Source organism: Trichosurus vulpecula, chromosome 4 (assembly GCF_011100635.1).
Source record: "Trichosurus vulpecula isolate mTriVul1 chromosome 4, mTriVul1.pri, whole genome shotgun sequence".
In the NCBI taxonomy this organism is placed as follows: domain Eukaryota; kingdom Metazoa; phylum Chordata; class Mammalia; order Diprotodontia; family Phalangeridae; genus Trichosurus; species Trichosurus vulpecula.
The window spans coordinates 371206878-371223320 of record NC_050576.1 but is presented as its reverse complement, the minus strand read 5'-3'; the positions used below and the strand labels follow the sequence as shown (position 1 = coordinate 371223320).

Here is a 16443-nt window from a genome sequence, read left to right as displayed (position 1 = left end):
GAATATTTGAGATTTTCTGGTCTAACTCTCTCATTTTCCAAATGGGGCCCAGAAAAGTTAAATGCCTTGCCTCAAGTCAGATAAGTAGCAGACGGCTATACTTTGAAATATCCCTCTGCTGTATTACAAAACCAGAAGTATGTATTTTACTTAGCATGTAGGACCTCACAGATTCCAGATGTTGTGATTATGCATGTCACTACTCACAGACCTAAAAGGCAGTAGTGGGTGAGGGTTCAAGTGCTTTGATTTTTAAAACAATTTACTCCAGTGATTCTTGGGCTTGTAAAGTGTAGCAAACACGTTTCCAAGGGAGTCAAAGAGATGAAGACTGAGGGTGCCTGGTTCCAGTAAGTATTCTTATTTAAGATGGTCAGCAAAGTGTCCAATGAATTACTAAACCTCATTATTTACAGCTAAACCATTTTTCCTGCAGACCCTTTTTGAATTCAAGTTTGAATTTCTCCGTGTAGTGTGCAATCATGAACACTATATCCCTTTGAATTTGCCAATGCCATTTGGAAAAGGCAGGATTCAGAGATATCAAGGTAACTCATTCCTCAGCTGTACTAATGTTAAGTAAAGAAATAGACTTTGATTTATGATGTGGGCAAAAAAAATTCAAATGTACAATTAAGATATCTTGAACTTTGCAAACTGGGCTGGATAGGGTATGAAGACATCTCCCTCCCCCTAAGTCCTATTAAGCTGCAAGGGAATTGCATCTGTGGAAAAATCACTGAATTTCAAAATACTTTAGGTAATGAATGTAGTCAGCTTATCAAGCAATAAGATAGACTTGTGGCAGAATGTAACTTTTTTTCCTTTGTAAATTTTCTTTGCTTGAATAACAAAAATCCATTTTACTTATGGGAGCTTTTTTTTTGTTTGTTTGTTCCACTTTATTTCCTCTTTTTTTTTTATGACTTAGCTTTTCTTTCACCAACCGTGGAGTCTCATGACACTCCTCTAGGTAGGTGTGAGGTGTGACGTTTGCTCTTTCTTGCATTTCCCTCCTTTAAAAAGAATGCAAGTGCTGCTGATTCCCTTGGCTGTTCGTCTAGACCTTTCCTGAGCTCTCTTAGCAGTTTCAAAACTAGTGACAAATCGGTTAATATGCATTTTATGCTAGCACCAGGAACCTCCCGAAAAATGTCAAGACCCTTTGCCTGTGGTGCGTTAGGAGCTCTAGGGCATCCCTTTAAAGGAGAGGAAGGGTCCCATTTGTGTTCTGGCCCATGCATTAGCTTTCCACATTCTCACAGCTCTTGTTCACATAGTGTTGACACCAGCCATAAACACAAATAACGTATCTCATTCACATGCCTTTTTTGTTTGTATCGTTGTGTTTTGATATAAATGTCCAGCTTAATCCTTGAATTTGAACGAAATGTCTTATCTTTTGTCTCCTCTTTTGTACAGTGCCTTAAACTTACACAATTTTGTTTAATGAACAAACGAACAATAGTTCGTAGCCGATTAATTCTTGTCCTCATAAGTGAATCAAATTAATCAAACTTGACATAAGATACCAACCAATACAATATGTATTGTGTTTAGCATCCTTCAAGTACTGATACATCACGTGGAGGGATATTGATTATTTGTTAATGAAGGAGAGAAGCAGGTGGATAAAATAAAATCATAACTCCAGAATAATTTGATTTTGGAGTGCATATATGAACAATCAGGTATACTCATTCCAGTACAAATTCAGAGGTTTTCAACAAAGAGAAACTCCACCACATTGTGGCTGACCCAAAGTATAAGCTCCATGAGGGTAGGTGTTCTATCTAAGAATCTGTCACCCCCCCCGATGTCTTGCATAGTACACTGCATACAGTAGATCCTTAATGATTGAAATATTCCTTTGCTATACTACTGCAAACATTAGATGCTTAATGATTTGACTTGATTTGAATGGAGGAGGCACCATGGTCCTATGGAAAATGTTTTATTGTTGTTCGGTGGTGTCTGACTCTTCGTGACCCCATATGGGATTTTCTTGGCAAAGATACTGAAGTGGTTTTCCATTTCCTTCTCCAGTAGATTAAGGTGAACAGAGATGTTAAGTGTCTTGCCCAATATCTAATAGGTATCTGAGGCCGGATTTTAATTCAGGTCATCCCAACTTCAGACCCTACTCTCTATCCACTGCATCACCTAGCTGCCTTGTAGAAAACGTACTGAAGGATAATCAAGATTTGTCTATGTGAGGTACAGACAGAAAAAGTGGAAGCAGTCTTTGCTTTCAAGGAATTTAAGAACAGTCAGTCATTTATTAAGCTCTCATCCTTTGCCAGGCACAATGCTCAGCTCTGGGAATACAGAAAGAGGCAAAAGAAAGTCCCTGCCCTCAAGGCACTCACAATCTAATGCAGGAGACAATAAGTAAACAAATATGTACAAACAAGACATATACAGGACTAATAGAAAATAGTTAATAGAAGGAAAGCTTCAGAAGCGGGGAAGGGTTTGGGAAAGGCTTTGGGAAGATGGGGTTTTAGTTGAGACTTGAAGGAAGCCAGAGAAGCTAGTAGTCAGAGATAAAGAGGAAGGGAATTCTAGGCATGGGGGACAGCCAGGGAAAGTGCCCAGAGCCAAGAGCCAGAGTATGTTTACAATAATAAGTGCTGACGTAGGCAGTTCCAGCCCAATAATTATGTAGCCTTTTCTATCTGGGCCATTTCTGTTTACAACAGAAGGGACATAAAGGTTCTTATTTTCATTCTTGAAAAACTTTTGATTTATCCAATTCTAATTCTAATTCACCTAATCCACCCCTGGACTTTCTGTATCTGCAGGCAAGCTGTCAAAGCACTGTTTTTCCCCCTTGGTGCAAAACAGCATCAGCAGGTTTTCACTCTCCCTGTTTCTCTCTTTTTCCTACCCTTTCTCCCCATTTTTCTTTTTTCTCTTCTTTTTTTAGATCTCTTCTCTTCTGCCTTTCTATTGCCTCTCTTCTCTCCCTCTTTCTCTAAACTCTTTAAACATTTGCTCTGACAGATAAGGGTTATGTAGTACCCTAGAACACTACTTTCCATAATAATTACAAGTGATATTTTAGCCAGACCTATGTATACTAACAATTGATGTTTTCATTGAATAGCTCTTTATATAAAAACATCAATTTTCAGCCATATAAATTAACATTTCAGTGATACTTCTGAAATTTTATCAATCAAATTTTCCATCTCCTTAAGATGTATGGCACATAGTAAAGTAGAATAATGTAGAATCATGAACAAAAACCCTCTTTTAATAATATCCTCCCATGATTTTTTTTTAAAAATTACTATTATTATTTGCCTAGCAAAATAATTCAGCAGTTAGATCCTGGCTAATAAATATTGAGAAAATACCTGGGCCATTGCTGTTGACTGCCCTATCAATAATTCTATTCCAAGACTTCCTTCTCTGGTCATTTTGTCCTGTGTTGCAATGCACAGGAGCCTAAGATCAAGTGATATGTCTTAGCTATGACCCTCTCTACAATGTCTCCACATTGACATGTCCCATGTAAAGATGAAGTTATTCCTTTGAGAGATTAAGTGGATCCAATCTCTGACCCATGGCTTGGAGTTCCAATGACTATAAAAGTAGTCATTCCGTAAAGATGAACATTCTCTGAGTGGTGCCCCTGGACAGGGTCATAAACTTTAAGTTCATCTTACAAGTAGACCCAAGTGGCACAGTAGGTAGAGCACCAGTCCTGGAGTCAGGTAGGACCTGAGTTCAAATCTAGCCTCAGACACTTATTAGCTCTTTCCCTCAGTTTCCTCATTTACAAAATGAGCTGGAGAAGGAAATGGCAAATCACTCCAATATCTTTGCCAAGAAAACCCTCAGTAGGGTCACAGAGTCAGACACGACTGAAATGACTCAACAACAAAATAAATAGGCCTAAGTCTGTATGTTGAGGAATTAAAATCACTATCTACATTATTTTTTTTAAAAAGTTCATGAGGTGATAACAACACTGCTTTCCCCCAAAGTAGAGGATGTGTTTGCTTCTCTCTCTCATAGAATAAGCTTTCAGTTAATATTTGTTGTTCAGCTTGCCGATGGTTTGTTAGTTTGGTTTGTGGTGTGCTATTCATTTTAGTTTTAGCTTCTATTGATCTTGTTTGCTTTTAGAGAAGCATAAATATTGATTAGGTGATGAGTGCATGGCTGTCATTGTATGATTAATAAAGTAACTTCTGATTTGCATAGCTCATTAGGTAAGCGTCAGTTCATATCCCCTGTTCCCATTTCCCTTTGGAATTTAATGGAGTGCACATTGAGCTAATAATGAGTAAAACAGGAAAAGAATAGATGTGGTTGTTAGAAACAGGTGGATATACCAGAATAAGACATTTTATTCAATCACCACACATTAAATCAGTTTTATTAATTATATGCATATTAGTTACAGATGGCTTCTGTCCTTCCATTGAATAGAACTATGACAAAACATTTTAATTTTTATTTCATAGTAATAAAATTTCATTTTTATGCTATCTGTACTGTATGGCATACTGAAAATCAGTATAGACAATGACTCATTAACTTCGTAATTAAGTTAGAAGCAATTTGTTACAAAGCCAAATCAAGGATTTGTATTTAAATGAGTTCTTCATTCCTAAAAGTTAAGCAAACATGAAAGGAAATTGGTTTCTTTATTAGAGCAGTTTTCTGCTCAATTAACCCTTAAGAGATTTGAAGCTAAATCTAATAATTCAACCTATTTTGGCATGGATAGGGTTGCGATAAGTAAAATGGGAGTATGTTTTATTTGTTTGTTTTTGATGATTAAAATCATATTGCTTGTGCCCCTAATTAAGTTGATGTTCATTCTTACTTTAGATCTTCAGCTTGACTACTCATTAACAGATGAGTTCTGCAAGTACCATTTCCTAGTGGGCCTACTGCTAAGGGAGGTGGGAAATGCCCTGCAAGAATTCAGAGATGTCCGGCAGATTGCAATTAGTGTGCTGAAGAATCTGTTGATAAAGCATTCTTTTGATGACAGATATACTTCAAGGGTGAGTTTTCTACAACAGAAGATAGAGGATTATAAGAAGTATTTTTTTTCAGGTTTTATGAAGATTTTAGCCTATTAGAATGTTCTACCTCCTCCCCTTTGCTTCCTGGGACCCCTGGTTCCCTTCAAGGTTCAACTCAAATGGGACACCTATTTACAGGATTCCTTTCCTGATTCTGCCATTTGATAGTGCAGTTGTGCCTTCCACATCATAACTTTTCCCATCGCAGTTTCAATATATTGAGGGTCAGCATAAGAAATTAAATGGGAATCTTGGGGGAATTTTGTGGAAGTGGCAGACAACATGTGAAGGCCAGCAGACGACACAGAAAAAGTTTAGAAACTCAGAAATAGTATTGTATAATATCAACCCAAATTTTATAATAAGGTACTGTAAACATCCTCTAAAAGAAAAATAAAAAATTCAGATGTGTTCTCCAGTACAAAGGGAGGACCAAAAAATTTTACATGGATTTTCCAGGTCACAGGAGTGCCATGCCCCTAACCCCTGCAATGTGGAAGAGATAACTGTACCCCTCTCCCTGAAGCACTGTGTCTTTATTGTTCATATATCCTGTATTTATCTGTAAATATATTGTATCCCCAAGTCTCTCGTGGTCAAGGAATGTATTTGTATCCCCAGTGCCAAACGCTATGCCTGGCACATAGTAGGTGCTTAATAAGTGCTTATTGATTGTTTGCTTGACAATTAATATGCCCATAGAACATCAAACGAACTTTTTACATCTAATAGTTTTCTCTGTTAAGTCACACAAGACTGTTAGGTACCACACTAGAGCAGAGCATGTCTAGCTCACGGCCCAAACCGGAGTAAAACTCAATTGGAAAATGTTTAACAAAATCAATTTTTAAAAAATTACTACATAAGCAATGTTAATTTATGGATTTTTAAGTCATTAAGTGGCCCACAAAGATCCATTTCTATCTGAGTTTGTCACCACAGCTGTAGATGAAGACATATTGAAAAAAATCATCCTTCTCTTAAATTATCCTGGTGATGTGGTAAGTGAGCCTCTGGTGTTTGTGTCTTATTTCAGAGTCACCAAGCAAGGATCGCTACTTTATATCTACCTCTGTTTGGCCTACTAATAGAAAATGTCCAGCGAATCAATGTGAAAGATGTATCTCCCTTCCCAGTCAACCCTAGCAGCGTAAGTGAGCATTTTGGCTGGTTTGTTATTTTAGTGGCTCTGTAAGATCTCAGTGAACTTCAATGAGTGGGGAATGAGATGTTCTGGTCAATCAGGTTTTGTAGTTACTAGACTTTTCAGGTTTAGCCCTCACACTGTTCCCCCATTCTAGAACTACAGTCTAGGGGCGGGGAGACTTGACATCTTTAATGTATGTCTAACTCGTCAAAGTCGCATCAGCTTGCCTTTGTATCATTTGACTATCACAGGTGTTGACTTTAAAAAAATAATTTTAATGAATTTATACATATTACACATTGGACATTCACTTATTACATTTAGTGAGTGACCACAGACTATAATGTGCTTGCAGAAACCCCAACAGCATCAGGTCATGGAAAGTCCCAAAGGACCCTCACCTTAGAATCAGAATAGCTCAGAGATGTTGGACCATAAGGAAAAAGGAAGGTAGGATATACCTGAGATAATAATGTTGAGGACAAGTGAGGATTGATTCTACTTCGTAATCCAGGCTTTCCGACTTACCACTCCTGTTGTAACATTTGTTGTTGCTCAGTTGTTTCAGTCATGTCCAACTCTTTGCGACCCCATTTGGGGTTTTCTCAGCGAAGAGTGGTTTGCCATTTCCTTCTCCAGCTCATTTTACAGATGAGTAAACTGAGGCCAGCAGGGTTAAGTGACTTCCCCAGGGTCACTCGGCTAGTAAATGCGTGAGGCTGGATTTGAACCCATGAAGATGAGTCTTCCTGACTCCAGGCTCAGGCGGTGTTCTATCGCTGCCCCTGTTACGCTATACAAACAATTTAACATCTCTGGGCCTGTTTCCTAAATAAAATGGGAATGACAAGTCTTGCTTCACATATCTTGTGAAATTGTGAGACATCCAATATGTAATCTATATGCAGTAAGTACCATGGTTATTAGAGCTTTTAAAATGCACTAAGGCTTTTGGGACACCCTGTATATGTAAGAGTTACACTCCGTGTATGTGAGAGTTGGTATTAGAAGGCAGTATGTAGTAATATGGATTTAGTTAATGGCCTTGGATTTGAATGTTCATTCTGTCGCTTCCTGCTCGTGCGACCGTGGGCATTAACCTCTCTGGGGTACTCTTTGCTTAGCTATGGGATGAGATGATGAGATCAGTGGTTCTCAAACTGTTGATCTCAGGACCTCTTTACACTCTTAGAAATGATTGAGGACCTCCCCCCATTAGCCAAAATCTTTTCGTTTATGCAGGTTATATCTCTATTTATTGTAGTTGAAAATATTAATTTCAACTTCTTCTTATTATGACTTTTGACCTCATAGACCTCTGGGAAGGGATTCAGGGACCCCCCAGGTTCCCGGTACCAGATGTGGAGAACTGTGCTGGACTAGATAATCCTGTAAATCCCTTCTGGTCCTCTGATCTTATTATGTCCCGTATCTGCAGATATTCTCCTGCTGCCCAGAAAAGCCAAAATGTTTTCTTAGACATCGAACGTCTCTTTTGTTGGTGTTAAGTCAGTCCCCTAGAAATGTATTTGCTTTCCCTTTCCTTTTTAGCCTCCTTTCATCTTTTATGTGTTTCATTCTTCTCTGGACTCTTAAAACCTTTATATTTTTCATCCCCTTTCGACTCGCAGGGCTCTTCATTACCAAGATCACTGTGATTTATTTCTTCTCACTCTTTCTCCCTCCTTCATAAACTTTGGCTTTTGGAGCAGGTCCCTAACTTGTACTTTGATTGCCTTTGGAATTGTAGTTCATCCTTTCTTTTTTTCCTCCCATCTTCAGTCACCAGCGTCAAAAGGCTTTTACTCAGGCAGATTCAGAAGCCAAATGCACATGTATCTCCTTTTCCCCCTTTCCACCTCCTCTCTTTAACAGATGCTGTCTTCCCTTCCAAGGAATTTGACATTCTGTTTATCTCTATCTTCCACCTGGCCCTCTGCCCTCACCTCTCTCTCTTGAAATCCTTACCTCCATTCAGGTCCCTCCTCCATCAGATCTTTCCTGATGCCCCCAGTGGCTAGCGATCTCTGACTTCCCTAAATTCCTTTATACAGTATTTGCTTTGTGAACACAATGTGTCCCCAAAGTCTTAGTGTGATTTTAATGTATAAAACCACACTAAGACTTTTTGGAATACCCTTTATTTTGTAATTCTTTATATATAAATGTGTCTTCCTCTCAATAGAATGAAACTCCAGGAGGGCAGAGACTTTTTTTTTTCATTTTTTTCTTTGTAACTCCAATGCCTAATACAGTGCCTTTTCTTCATAAATGTTTCCTGAATTGAATGACCTCTTTCCTTGCCCCTGCAAGGAAATAGAAAGCCTTAAAGATCTTTTTAATGTCCTCATTCCTATTTCTATTTTGTGAGTAAAAATAGTAATTCATTGTCCAGTCATTTTTCAGTTGTGTCTGACTCTTTGTGACCCCTTTGGAGTTTTCTTCGCAGAGATACTGGAGTGATTTGCCATTTCCTTCTCCAGCTCATTTTACAGGAAACTGAGGCAAACAAGGTTAAGTGACTTGCTCAGGGTCACACAGCTAGTAAGTGCCTTAGGCCAGCTTTGAATTCAGGAGCATGAGTGTTCATGACTCCAGATCCAGCACTCTGCCCACTGTGCACCCTAGCTGCCCTAAAATAGTAATAAAATAATAAAACCTAACCTCTATATAGCACTTCAAGGTTTGCAGAGCCCTTTACAAATATTATCTATTTGATGCTCGCAACAACCCAGTGAAGCAGGTGCTGTCATTATCCTTATTTTGAAGAAGAAGAAAAATAAGTTAAGAGGGGTTAAGTGACTTGCCTAGGGTAACACATCTTAGAAGTATCCGTGGCCGAATTTGAACTCAGTTCTTCCTGGCTCCCAGTCCTGTGCTCTGTTGAGGACACCACCTAGCTTCCTCATTTGACAGTTTTTCGTATACTACTTTCCTGAAATTCCTTTTTAGCTTCTGTGCCTTTATCCTCCATTCTGGATCATCTTCACATGTTTTCACAGGTTGCCCTTTTAGGTTTATGAAATTTTCCACCTTTTAGTGCAGTGCAATCCCTTTTCACTAATTGTTCTCCTGTGGTCAAGTAGAACTTTGAAGCTTTTCCTCTCTCATCATCCTCTGCCTTATTCAAGTGGAGAGACACAGACATTAAATCAATGCTTAACTTTCTCTAGTGGCTATCACATTATTATTATTTATTATACCTTCTATCCATGTTTGCCCTGTTACTGTTATATATAGCAGGGGTTACTAACCTAGGGTCCACAGACTCCTCCCACTCCCAAGTGTACCCTCAAATCTGTCTCTAACCAACGATAGATTTCAGGAGATCCATGAACTTGGATGGGGGAAAAATACATCCTTATTTTCACTAACCTCTAATTCAATTTTAGCGTTTTCTTTAATTATTTAAAAACATTACTCTGAGAAGAGGTCGGACCTATGTCCATGACCCCAAAAAAGTTTAGAACCCCTGTGTTCTACAGGCACATAAATAAGGATCCTATCAGCTGAACCACATAGCTGACTGGTGAGAATCTTATGTAATTAACATGTAAGAAAATTACCACTAGAAATTGATTGATCTTAATAGTAATCATAATAATAATAAACATTATATAGTGCTTACTATGTGCCAGATATGATGCAGTGCTAAATGCTTTACAATTATCTCATTTGATTCTCACAATAACTCTGGGAGGTAGGTGTTATCATTATTCCCGTTATATCGATGAGGAAACTGAGGCAAACAGGGATAAGTGACTTGTCCAGGGTCACATAGCTAAGTGTCTGAGGTCAGATTTGAACTCAGATCTTCTCGACTCTGGGCCCAGCACTCTATCTCCTGTACCACCTAGCTGCCCATCACATTTACCCATTTTTTAACAAAAACTTCTAGATGCCCCGTGTTTGCTTTCTCTATATTAATTTTCCAGCATCTCTGAAATCTTTTTTCCCTTTGAAATATAAATTAGAAATGCTCAGTGGTCCCTGTAATGTTTTCAATATAGATTATTCTTTTTTCATGATATTACCCTCAGTTTCATTAACTCCTGCCTCATCTGATTTATTATTTTTTTAAACAAATTTTAAATAGTTCCTTCTCTTTGCAGGATAATGTCTCTGTGTAAGCAATAAGCAGGCCAGCTTGGCTATTACTGCCTCTTTTACATGTCCGGCTATGGTTCTTTTGCTTTTGAACATACTTTCCTATAAAACCTACAAATTAACCACAGAGTAATGAGCTGTGTGGCAGCCTTGCCTCACTCCCTTCTCCCTTTTCACTTCATTTCCTAACCTCCAGTGACCCTGAGGATCCATTTCATGTCAGCATATCGTACCATCATATTATTTCAGAAGTTTTAGTAAGGCAGTTCATTCAATCAAATCCAACCAGCAGCTCAGTTTTCCAGTAAAGGGATATATATGTATGTGTGTGTATACACATACACATGCACATACACATACATGCATGCATATGTGTGTATGTATATATATTATATATATGTATATGCAATACACACACACATATAAGGCATTGTGTTTGGTGCTTGGGATACAGAGGGAAAACACAAACTTTCCTTGCCCCCACAAAGTTTACATTCCGCAGAACCTAGAACGAAGCTAGAGATTCTAGGAGGGGGAGATGAGGTGGAAGTGCCTTCAGGCATGGTGGGTAGCCTATGCGAAAGCTCATGAAGATGGAGGTAGACTGCTGAGTTTGGGAAATTGTGGCTAGACAGGTTTAACTGGAATGTAGGATATGAAAGGGAGTGATATGGAGTAAAGGAGCAACTAGGTGGCGCCGTGTGATACAGCACTGGACCTGGAGTCAGGAACACCTGGGTTCAAATCCAATCTCAGGTGAGATCCTGGGTAAGCCTCTTAACCCTGTTTGCCTCGGTTTCCTCATCTGTAAAATGAGCTGGAGTATCTTTGCCAAGAAAACCTCAAATGGGGTCACGAAGAATTAGACACAACTAAACAAAAGCAACACAATGTTGTGGTTTTGTTAGTCAATAGGCAGCCCACAGGGAACTTTATGTACAGTTTAGTGTGCCCTACTTCTTCTTGAGTTGGATACTAAATGATTCCTAGGTTCCTTTCCAGCTCTAACATTCCATGAGTCACCAAAAGCCTTCAAGCTAATTAATGGGCGAGGCTGGATTTGAACTTGGCTCTCCAGAATCCTGGGCTAGCACTCCTTCTGACACATCCTGTTGCACCTATGAATGGAGGGTTTGGATTAGATGCATTCAGATTCATTAAGGTTTTGTTGTATATTATAAAAGGCATAGGTAGCAAAATGAAAAAGAACGTTGTACTTCAGAGCAGAAGACCTCGGTTCACTTTCTAGTCCTGAAGTATTATTACTAGCTGTGCGTCTCCCACTTAGCTTCTCTATGTCTCAGTTTCTTCATTTGTATAATGAATTGTAGTAATTGTACTACCTACCACCAGGGGCTGTTGCAAAGACATGCTTTAGAAATGTGATTTTTTAAAAATTCATGTCTATTTATAGGATAAGATTTCATTAAAAACTTAAACACTGATTTTTTTTTTAAATTACCAGTCCTTGTGATCTTCCATCTGCTAAAATGCATAGACAGCAATTGCTTTCCATAAGATTTTTAGGGGGCAGGAAGTGACTCTTAAATATCAGGAAAGCAAACTGAGCAGTGCTTCCTTTGCAGCAAAATGATGATTTCAGGGTCATTGGAGGCAAGTGTGGAAAGGGTTATGAACAAGTCTCTAAATATTTCAGAAGTTGATTTGCTCTTTGGAAAATACTTTTCTACTCCGTTTAGAAGGTTCCTTTCCAAATGTGTTCTATGCTAATGTTGCGTAGAAAAAAAAAAAAACAACTCAGTCATTATCTCTTTCTTCCTATTCCGTTTCTTACTGGTCCTTTATTACAATAGGAATTACATTTGGAAAAGCTAAGCATAGAAACACTTAAAGCAGAACCACAGGAGGACTGTCTTCTAAAAGAAGCATATGCTTCTTTTTAGCTTATGAGCCTTGGAGAAAATGTAGCTTAGAAGATCACACCCAATGACTCACGCTCACACTGGGTCCTTCTTTTGCAAGAGGAGTGTCAATTTATTAAGCATGAACTTTGGGAAAATTTGGGTTCAGGAACAAAGACAGAAATCATCATTCATTATAATGGTAAATTAGTTCGTTTAGATAGATTCTTTCAGATAAAAACTTATTCTAGAATCTAGATAGATGCATTCAGATAGAAATTCAATTTTAGTAACTTCTATCTAGAGACACCATTTGAGGACTAGTCTGTAGGCTGCTGTCTGACCATAGCAATACATACATAGTTACCAGAGAGAGAAGCACCAACATCTGGGTTTTCAAAGCCAGAGGGGCAGGTCCTTAACGGCTACCCAGAGTCTCTTCTGGCCAAGTCACAGGAACACTCTTCCAATGAGTTAGACCCCAAAGCAAAATTCTAACCTCAGAGTATATAGACTGTTTCCAATTAAGGACTCTTGATTCAGTCAAAGACTCTTGATTCAAACAAAGGCAAGACTCAATCCAAGGCACTTGATTACTTTAACGCTGAGAAGAACTAGAACTCCAAAAGAAAAAAGAGCAAAACAAAAAGTCCCACTTTGCTTGCCATTACAGTGGTGTAAGATGTTGGTCTATGCATAGTTCCTGCCATGCTATTTTCCAATTTTCCCAGCAATTTTTGTCAAATGGTGAGTTCTTATACCAGAAGTTAGAGTCTCTGGGTTTATCAAACAGTAGATTACTATAGTCATTGACTACTGTGTCTTGTGTACCTAACCTATTCCACTGATCTACCTCTCTATTTCTTAGCCGGTACCAAGCAGTTTTCATGATTGCTGCTTTATAATACAATTTAAGATCTGGTATGTCTAAGTCACCTTCCCTTGCATTTCTTTTCATTAATTCCCTTGATATTCTGGACCTTTTGTTCTTCCAGATGAATTTTGTTATTTTTTTTTCTAGCTCTACATAATAATTTTTTGTAGTTTGATTGGTATGACACTGAATAAGCAAATTGATTTAGGTAGAATTGTCATTTTTATTGTGTTAGTTCAGCCTACCCACGAGCAACTGATGTTTTTCCAATTATTTAGATCTGACTTTATTTGTGTTGGGTCTAATTACTCTTAAAATTAAATGTTTTGTGAGAAACTCAATATTAAATGTCAATACAGTTCTTTAACTATGCTTAGTTACTATTTACATTTAAATTAATTCATTAATTTTTAACATATAAGGGTTAACAATTTTTTAGGCTCTCCAAGTACCTGTGAGGATTTTGTGGTCATTCAGTCTTGCTCACTTTTGCATATGGGACCTGTATTTTTTTTAATTCTCTTTTGTACAAGGGTAGGGTTTAACTATATCACATGTCTCATTCTTGAAGGCTTAGTCAACACTAATGTGACACTTTACTTAGTCAACACTATTGTCTAAGGAAGACCTATGGTTAATCAGGTTCAGGCTGTTCTTTTCTGGGGAAAGAGCCTGAGGTTTTTAAGAGGCATAACTATACCACTATCTTGGCAATAAAGAAATGTCCTTTAAAAAAGGTGTCCAAAGCCATCTGCATTTTTCCTTTTAGTATGAATTAATTTCCCATAAATGTAGAGAAGGTCAGGTCTTTGCAGAACTGAAGCAATAATTGTGTGAATTTGGGTCTTTTAACATGGGGAATATTTATTAGCTGGCAAAGTGGACCCACTTTCCCCCCTGAATTATTAAAATAATACTTATCTATTTGTTCATTACTTTTATTGGGTAGTTACTGTGCATGTGGTACATCCTTTGGGGAAAAGAAAAGATTCAGAAAATAATAAGATAGGGTCCCTGCCTCCATAGATCTTATAGCCATCAGGGGATGTAAGACATGTACCCAAGTAACTGGTGCACGACATTGTGTAAAAGTTCAGTAAGAGGGATATAAGGTCAAAGGAAAGATTATTTCTGTCTTTGGGAAATACAGGGTGTCCCAAAAGTCTTAGTATAGTTTTAAAGTTTAAGAGCTTATATTGGAAGGCTCCAGTTAATTTAGAGAGTACTGTGGAGACTGTCCTGTAGGAAAACAGATATGTGGGTACAGAAGTTGGAAGTGAATATTTTCAACTTATGCCCTCATTCTTGTTCATAGCTTTCCTTACATACTCTATAGAGCAGAGGTGGTTGACTTTTTGTGTGTTTTGCACCCCTTATGCAGTCTGGGGACACTTATAGATTCCTCCTCAACATACTTTTAAAAATATGTTAAGTAAAATTCATAGGATTACAAAGGAAATGAAGTTATCAGTGGAGTTATGAAAAATCCCAAGGTGAAATGGAGTTATCAAAATATTTTAAAAACAAGTTGATATACCATGGGCTAAGAACCCCTGATCCAAAGGAGCAATACAATATATTGGGGGCGTTTCTCTGGACCTCTTCATATTTTGTGACTATCATCACAACATTCAGGATGGCTGTCTGTTTTCTTTCACTTTTGCGGGGCTGGCTTACGCTCTTTTCCCATCCAACAGTCCTTAATATCTTTTCTGCCCTTTGTTTCTTGTGAGTTCTCTTCAGTACAGGGCTGCAGCCCTCTTACATCCACCATACATCTATCCCATGCCCTTTGGGTCAGCTGTCATTTAGATTCTTGGAAGATCAAGGTATTCCATGATTGACAGCCACCTATCATCATGAAGAGAACCAATGTATTAAAACTAAAGAAAACAAAATAAAACTTTGGGCTTTGGCAACAGGGAGCAACCTGTGATGGCTGAGAGTGCTAGATAATTTCCCAGTTTTGAGCCAGTGTTCTCTCCCTTTCATCCTGGGCTCACCATCTTCAGTACCTGTACAAGATAATTAATTAATAATAGTAATAATGATAGCTCATGTTTATATAATACATTAAGGTTTGCAAAATGCTTTTCAAATATTTGCTCATTTTAATTCTCATAGGGTGGGAGGCACTATTATTATCCCCATTTTACAGATAAGGAAACTGAGGCAGACAACTTCATTTGTTTAGGGTTATACAACTACTGAGTGTCTGAGACTGGATTCAAATTCATTTTCCTAAATCGAGGTCCAGCGTTCTATCCACTGCACCACCTAGCTACCTCTGATAGAGGCACTGATAGATAGACTAATTAAGGTCATAAAGTCAGCTCCAGAAAAAGGAGAAATGCAAGTCATCCTACAGCTCAGTCGAAGGGGATTAAGAGAGAAATGTTGAAGCTTGATCGCTTTGTCTACTTTATCTCACCTGATCAAATGAAATATCTGTAAAAGTGATTTGCAAACCCAGAAACACTCTACAAATGCAGGTTATTATGATATTCTCAGATTGTAAATATGCCTTATCTCCTCTCCTTCCCTCCTATTTCTATCCTCATATCATTCCTCCTTCTCACTTTTGCTGCCTCATTTCCCACTTTCTCCTAGTTAGTGTGAGGTTGTTCGTAGTTTGTTAAAAGAAGAAAAAAGTGCCCTCACACTCCCCAAAATGGAATGATTTTAGGTAATAAATACGAACTGTTCAGTAATAATAATGACTTTTTTCCCTTTCTTTCTCTTTTTGGGGGGTTAACAGAATGCAAAGGATGAATCACTAAATATGCCAACTACAAATCCATTGGTAACCCCACAGAAATCAGGAAACACACTGGATAACAACCTACATAAAGACCTCTTTGGAGTTATCTCTGGCATTGGTAACGCTTTTCATGTTGTCTGCTTTCCTTTAGTTTTAACTTTCTGCCAAAATGATCTTTTAATGTCTGAGTGAATGAGTTAACATTTTTAAAGCTTGAGTTTCTGCTTTGAATTTTTTCTTTTTTGTCTTAATTGGGGGAAAAAAAACCCTAGAATCTTCCAGTACTTGATTGACATAATGACTGATTTTATATGAAAATGCAAAGAAAGCTTTTTAAAATAGCTTAAGTATAATATTTAGAGCCTTTATATTACTGTAGATTTTTATTCCATATTTAAGCATTTTAACTTAAAATTCTGTTGTTTATGCTTTTAGAAAGTTAGGTTGGGGTGGGGGGAAATCAAAGATAGATTGTACATAGTCTCAATTTGGACAATAGAGTTTCACACTGGGTATAAAGGAGAGCATCCTGAAAGAAATAGTAATGTGTTGCTGGTGAAATTTTGCAAAATATCCTTAAATAGAAAGAGTCTAGAATATCTTGAATGGTTTAAAGGCAGTCCTGCATAAGGGGGAAAGGATGA

General features: G+C 37.9%; 1 protein-coding gene across 8 annotated transcripts in view; it reads left to right on the top strand.

The window, feature by feature from the left end:
• The window catches only part of DOCK9 (dedicator of cytokinesis 9), a 226764-nt gene that overhangs the window by 119974 nt on the left and 90347 nt on the right, over window positions 1-16443 (top strand). For 4 of the 8 annotated variants that reach the window (XM_036756911.1, XM_036756918.1, XM_036756915.1 and 1 more), the window contains exons 30-34: window positions 437-548; window positions 932-973; window positions 4849-5027; window positions 6085-6198; window positions 15797-15917. In XM_036756911.1, the coding sequence (XP_036612806.1) occupies window positions 437-548; window positions 932-973; window positions 4849-5027; window positions 6085-6198; window positions 15797-15917 (568 nt within the window). The remainder of the gene's footprint in view (window positions 1-436; window positions 549-931; window positions 974-4848; window positions 5028-6084; window positions 6199-15796; window positions 15918-16443) is intronic. The other 4 variants (XM_036756919.1, XM_036756916.1, XM_036756917.1 and 1 more) reach the window with 1 other exon arrangement.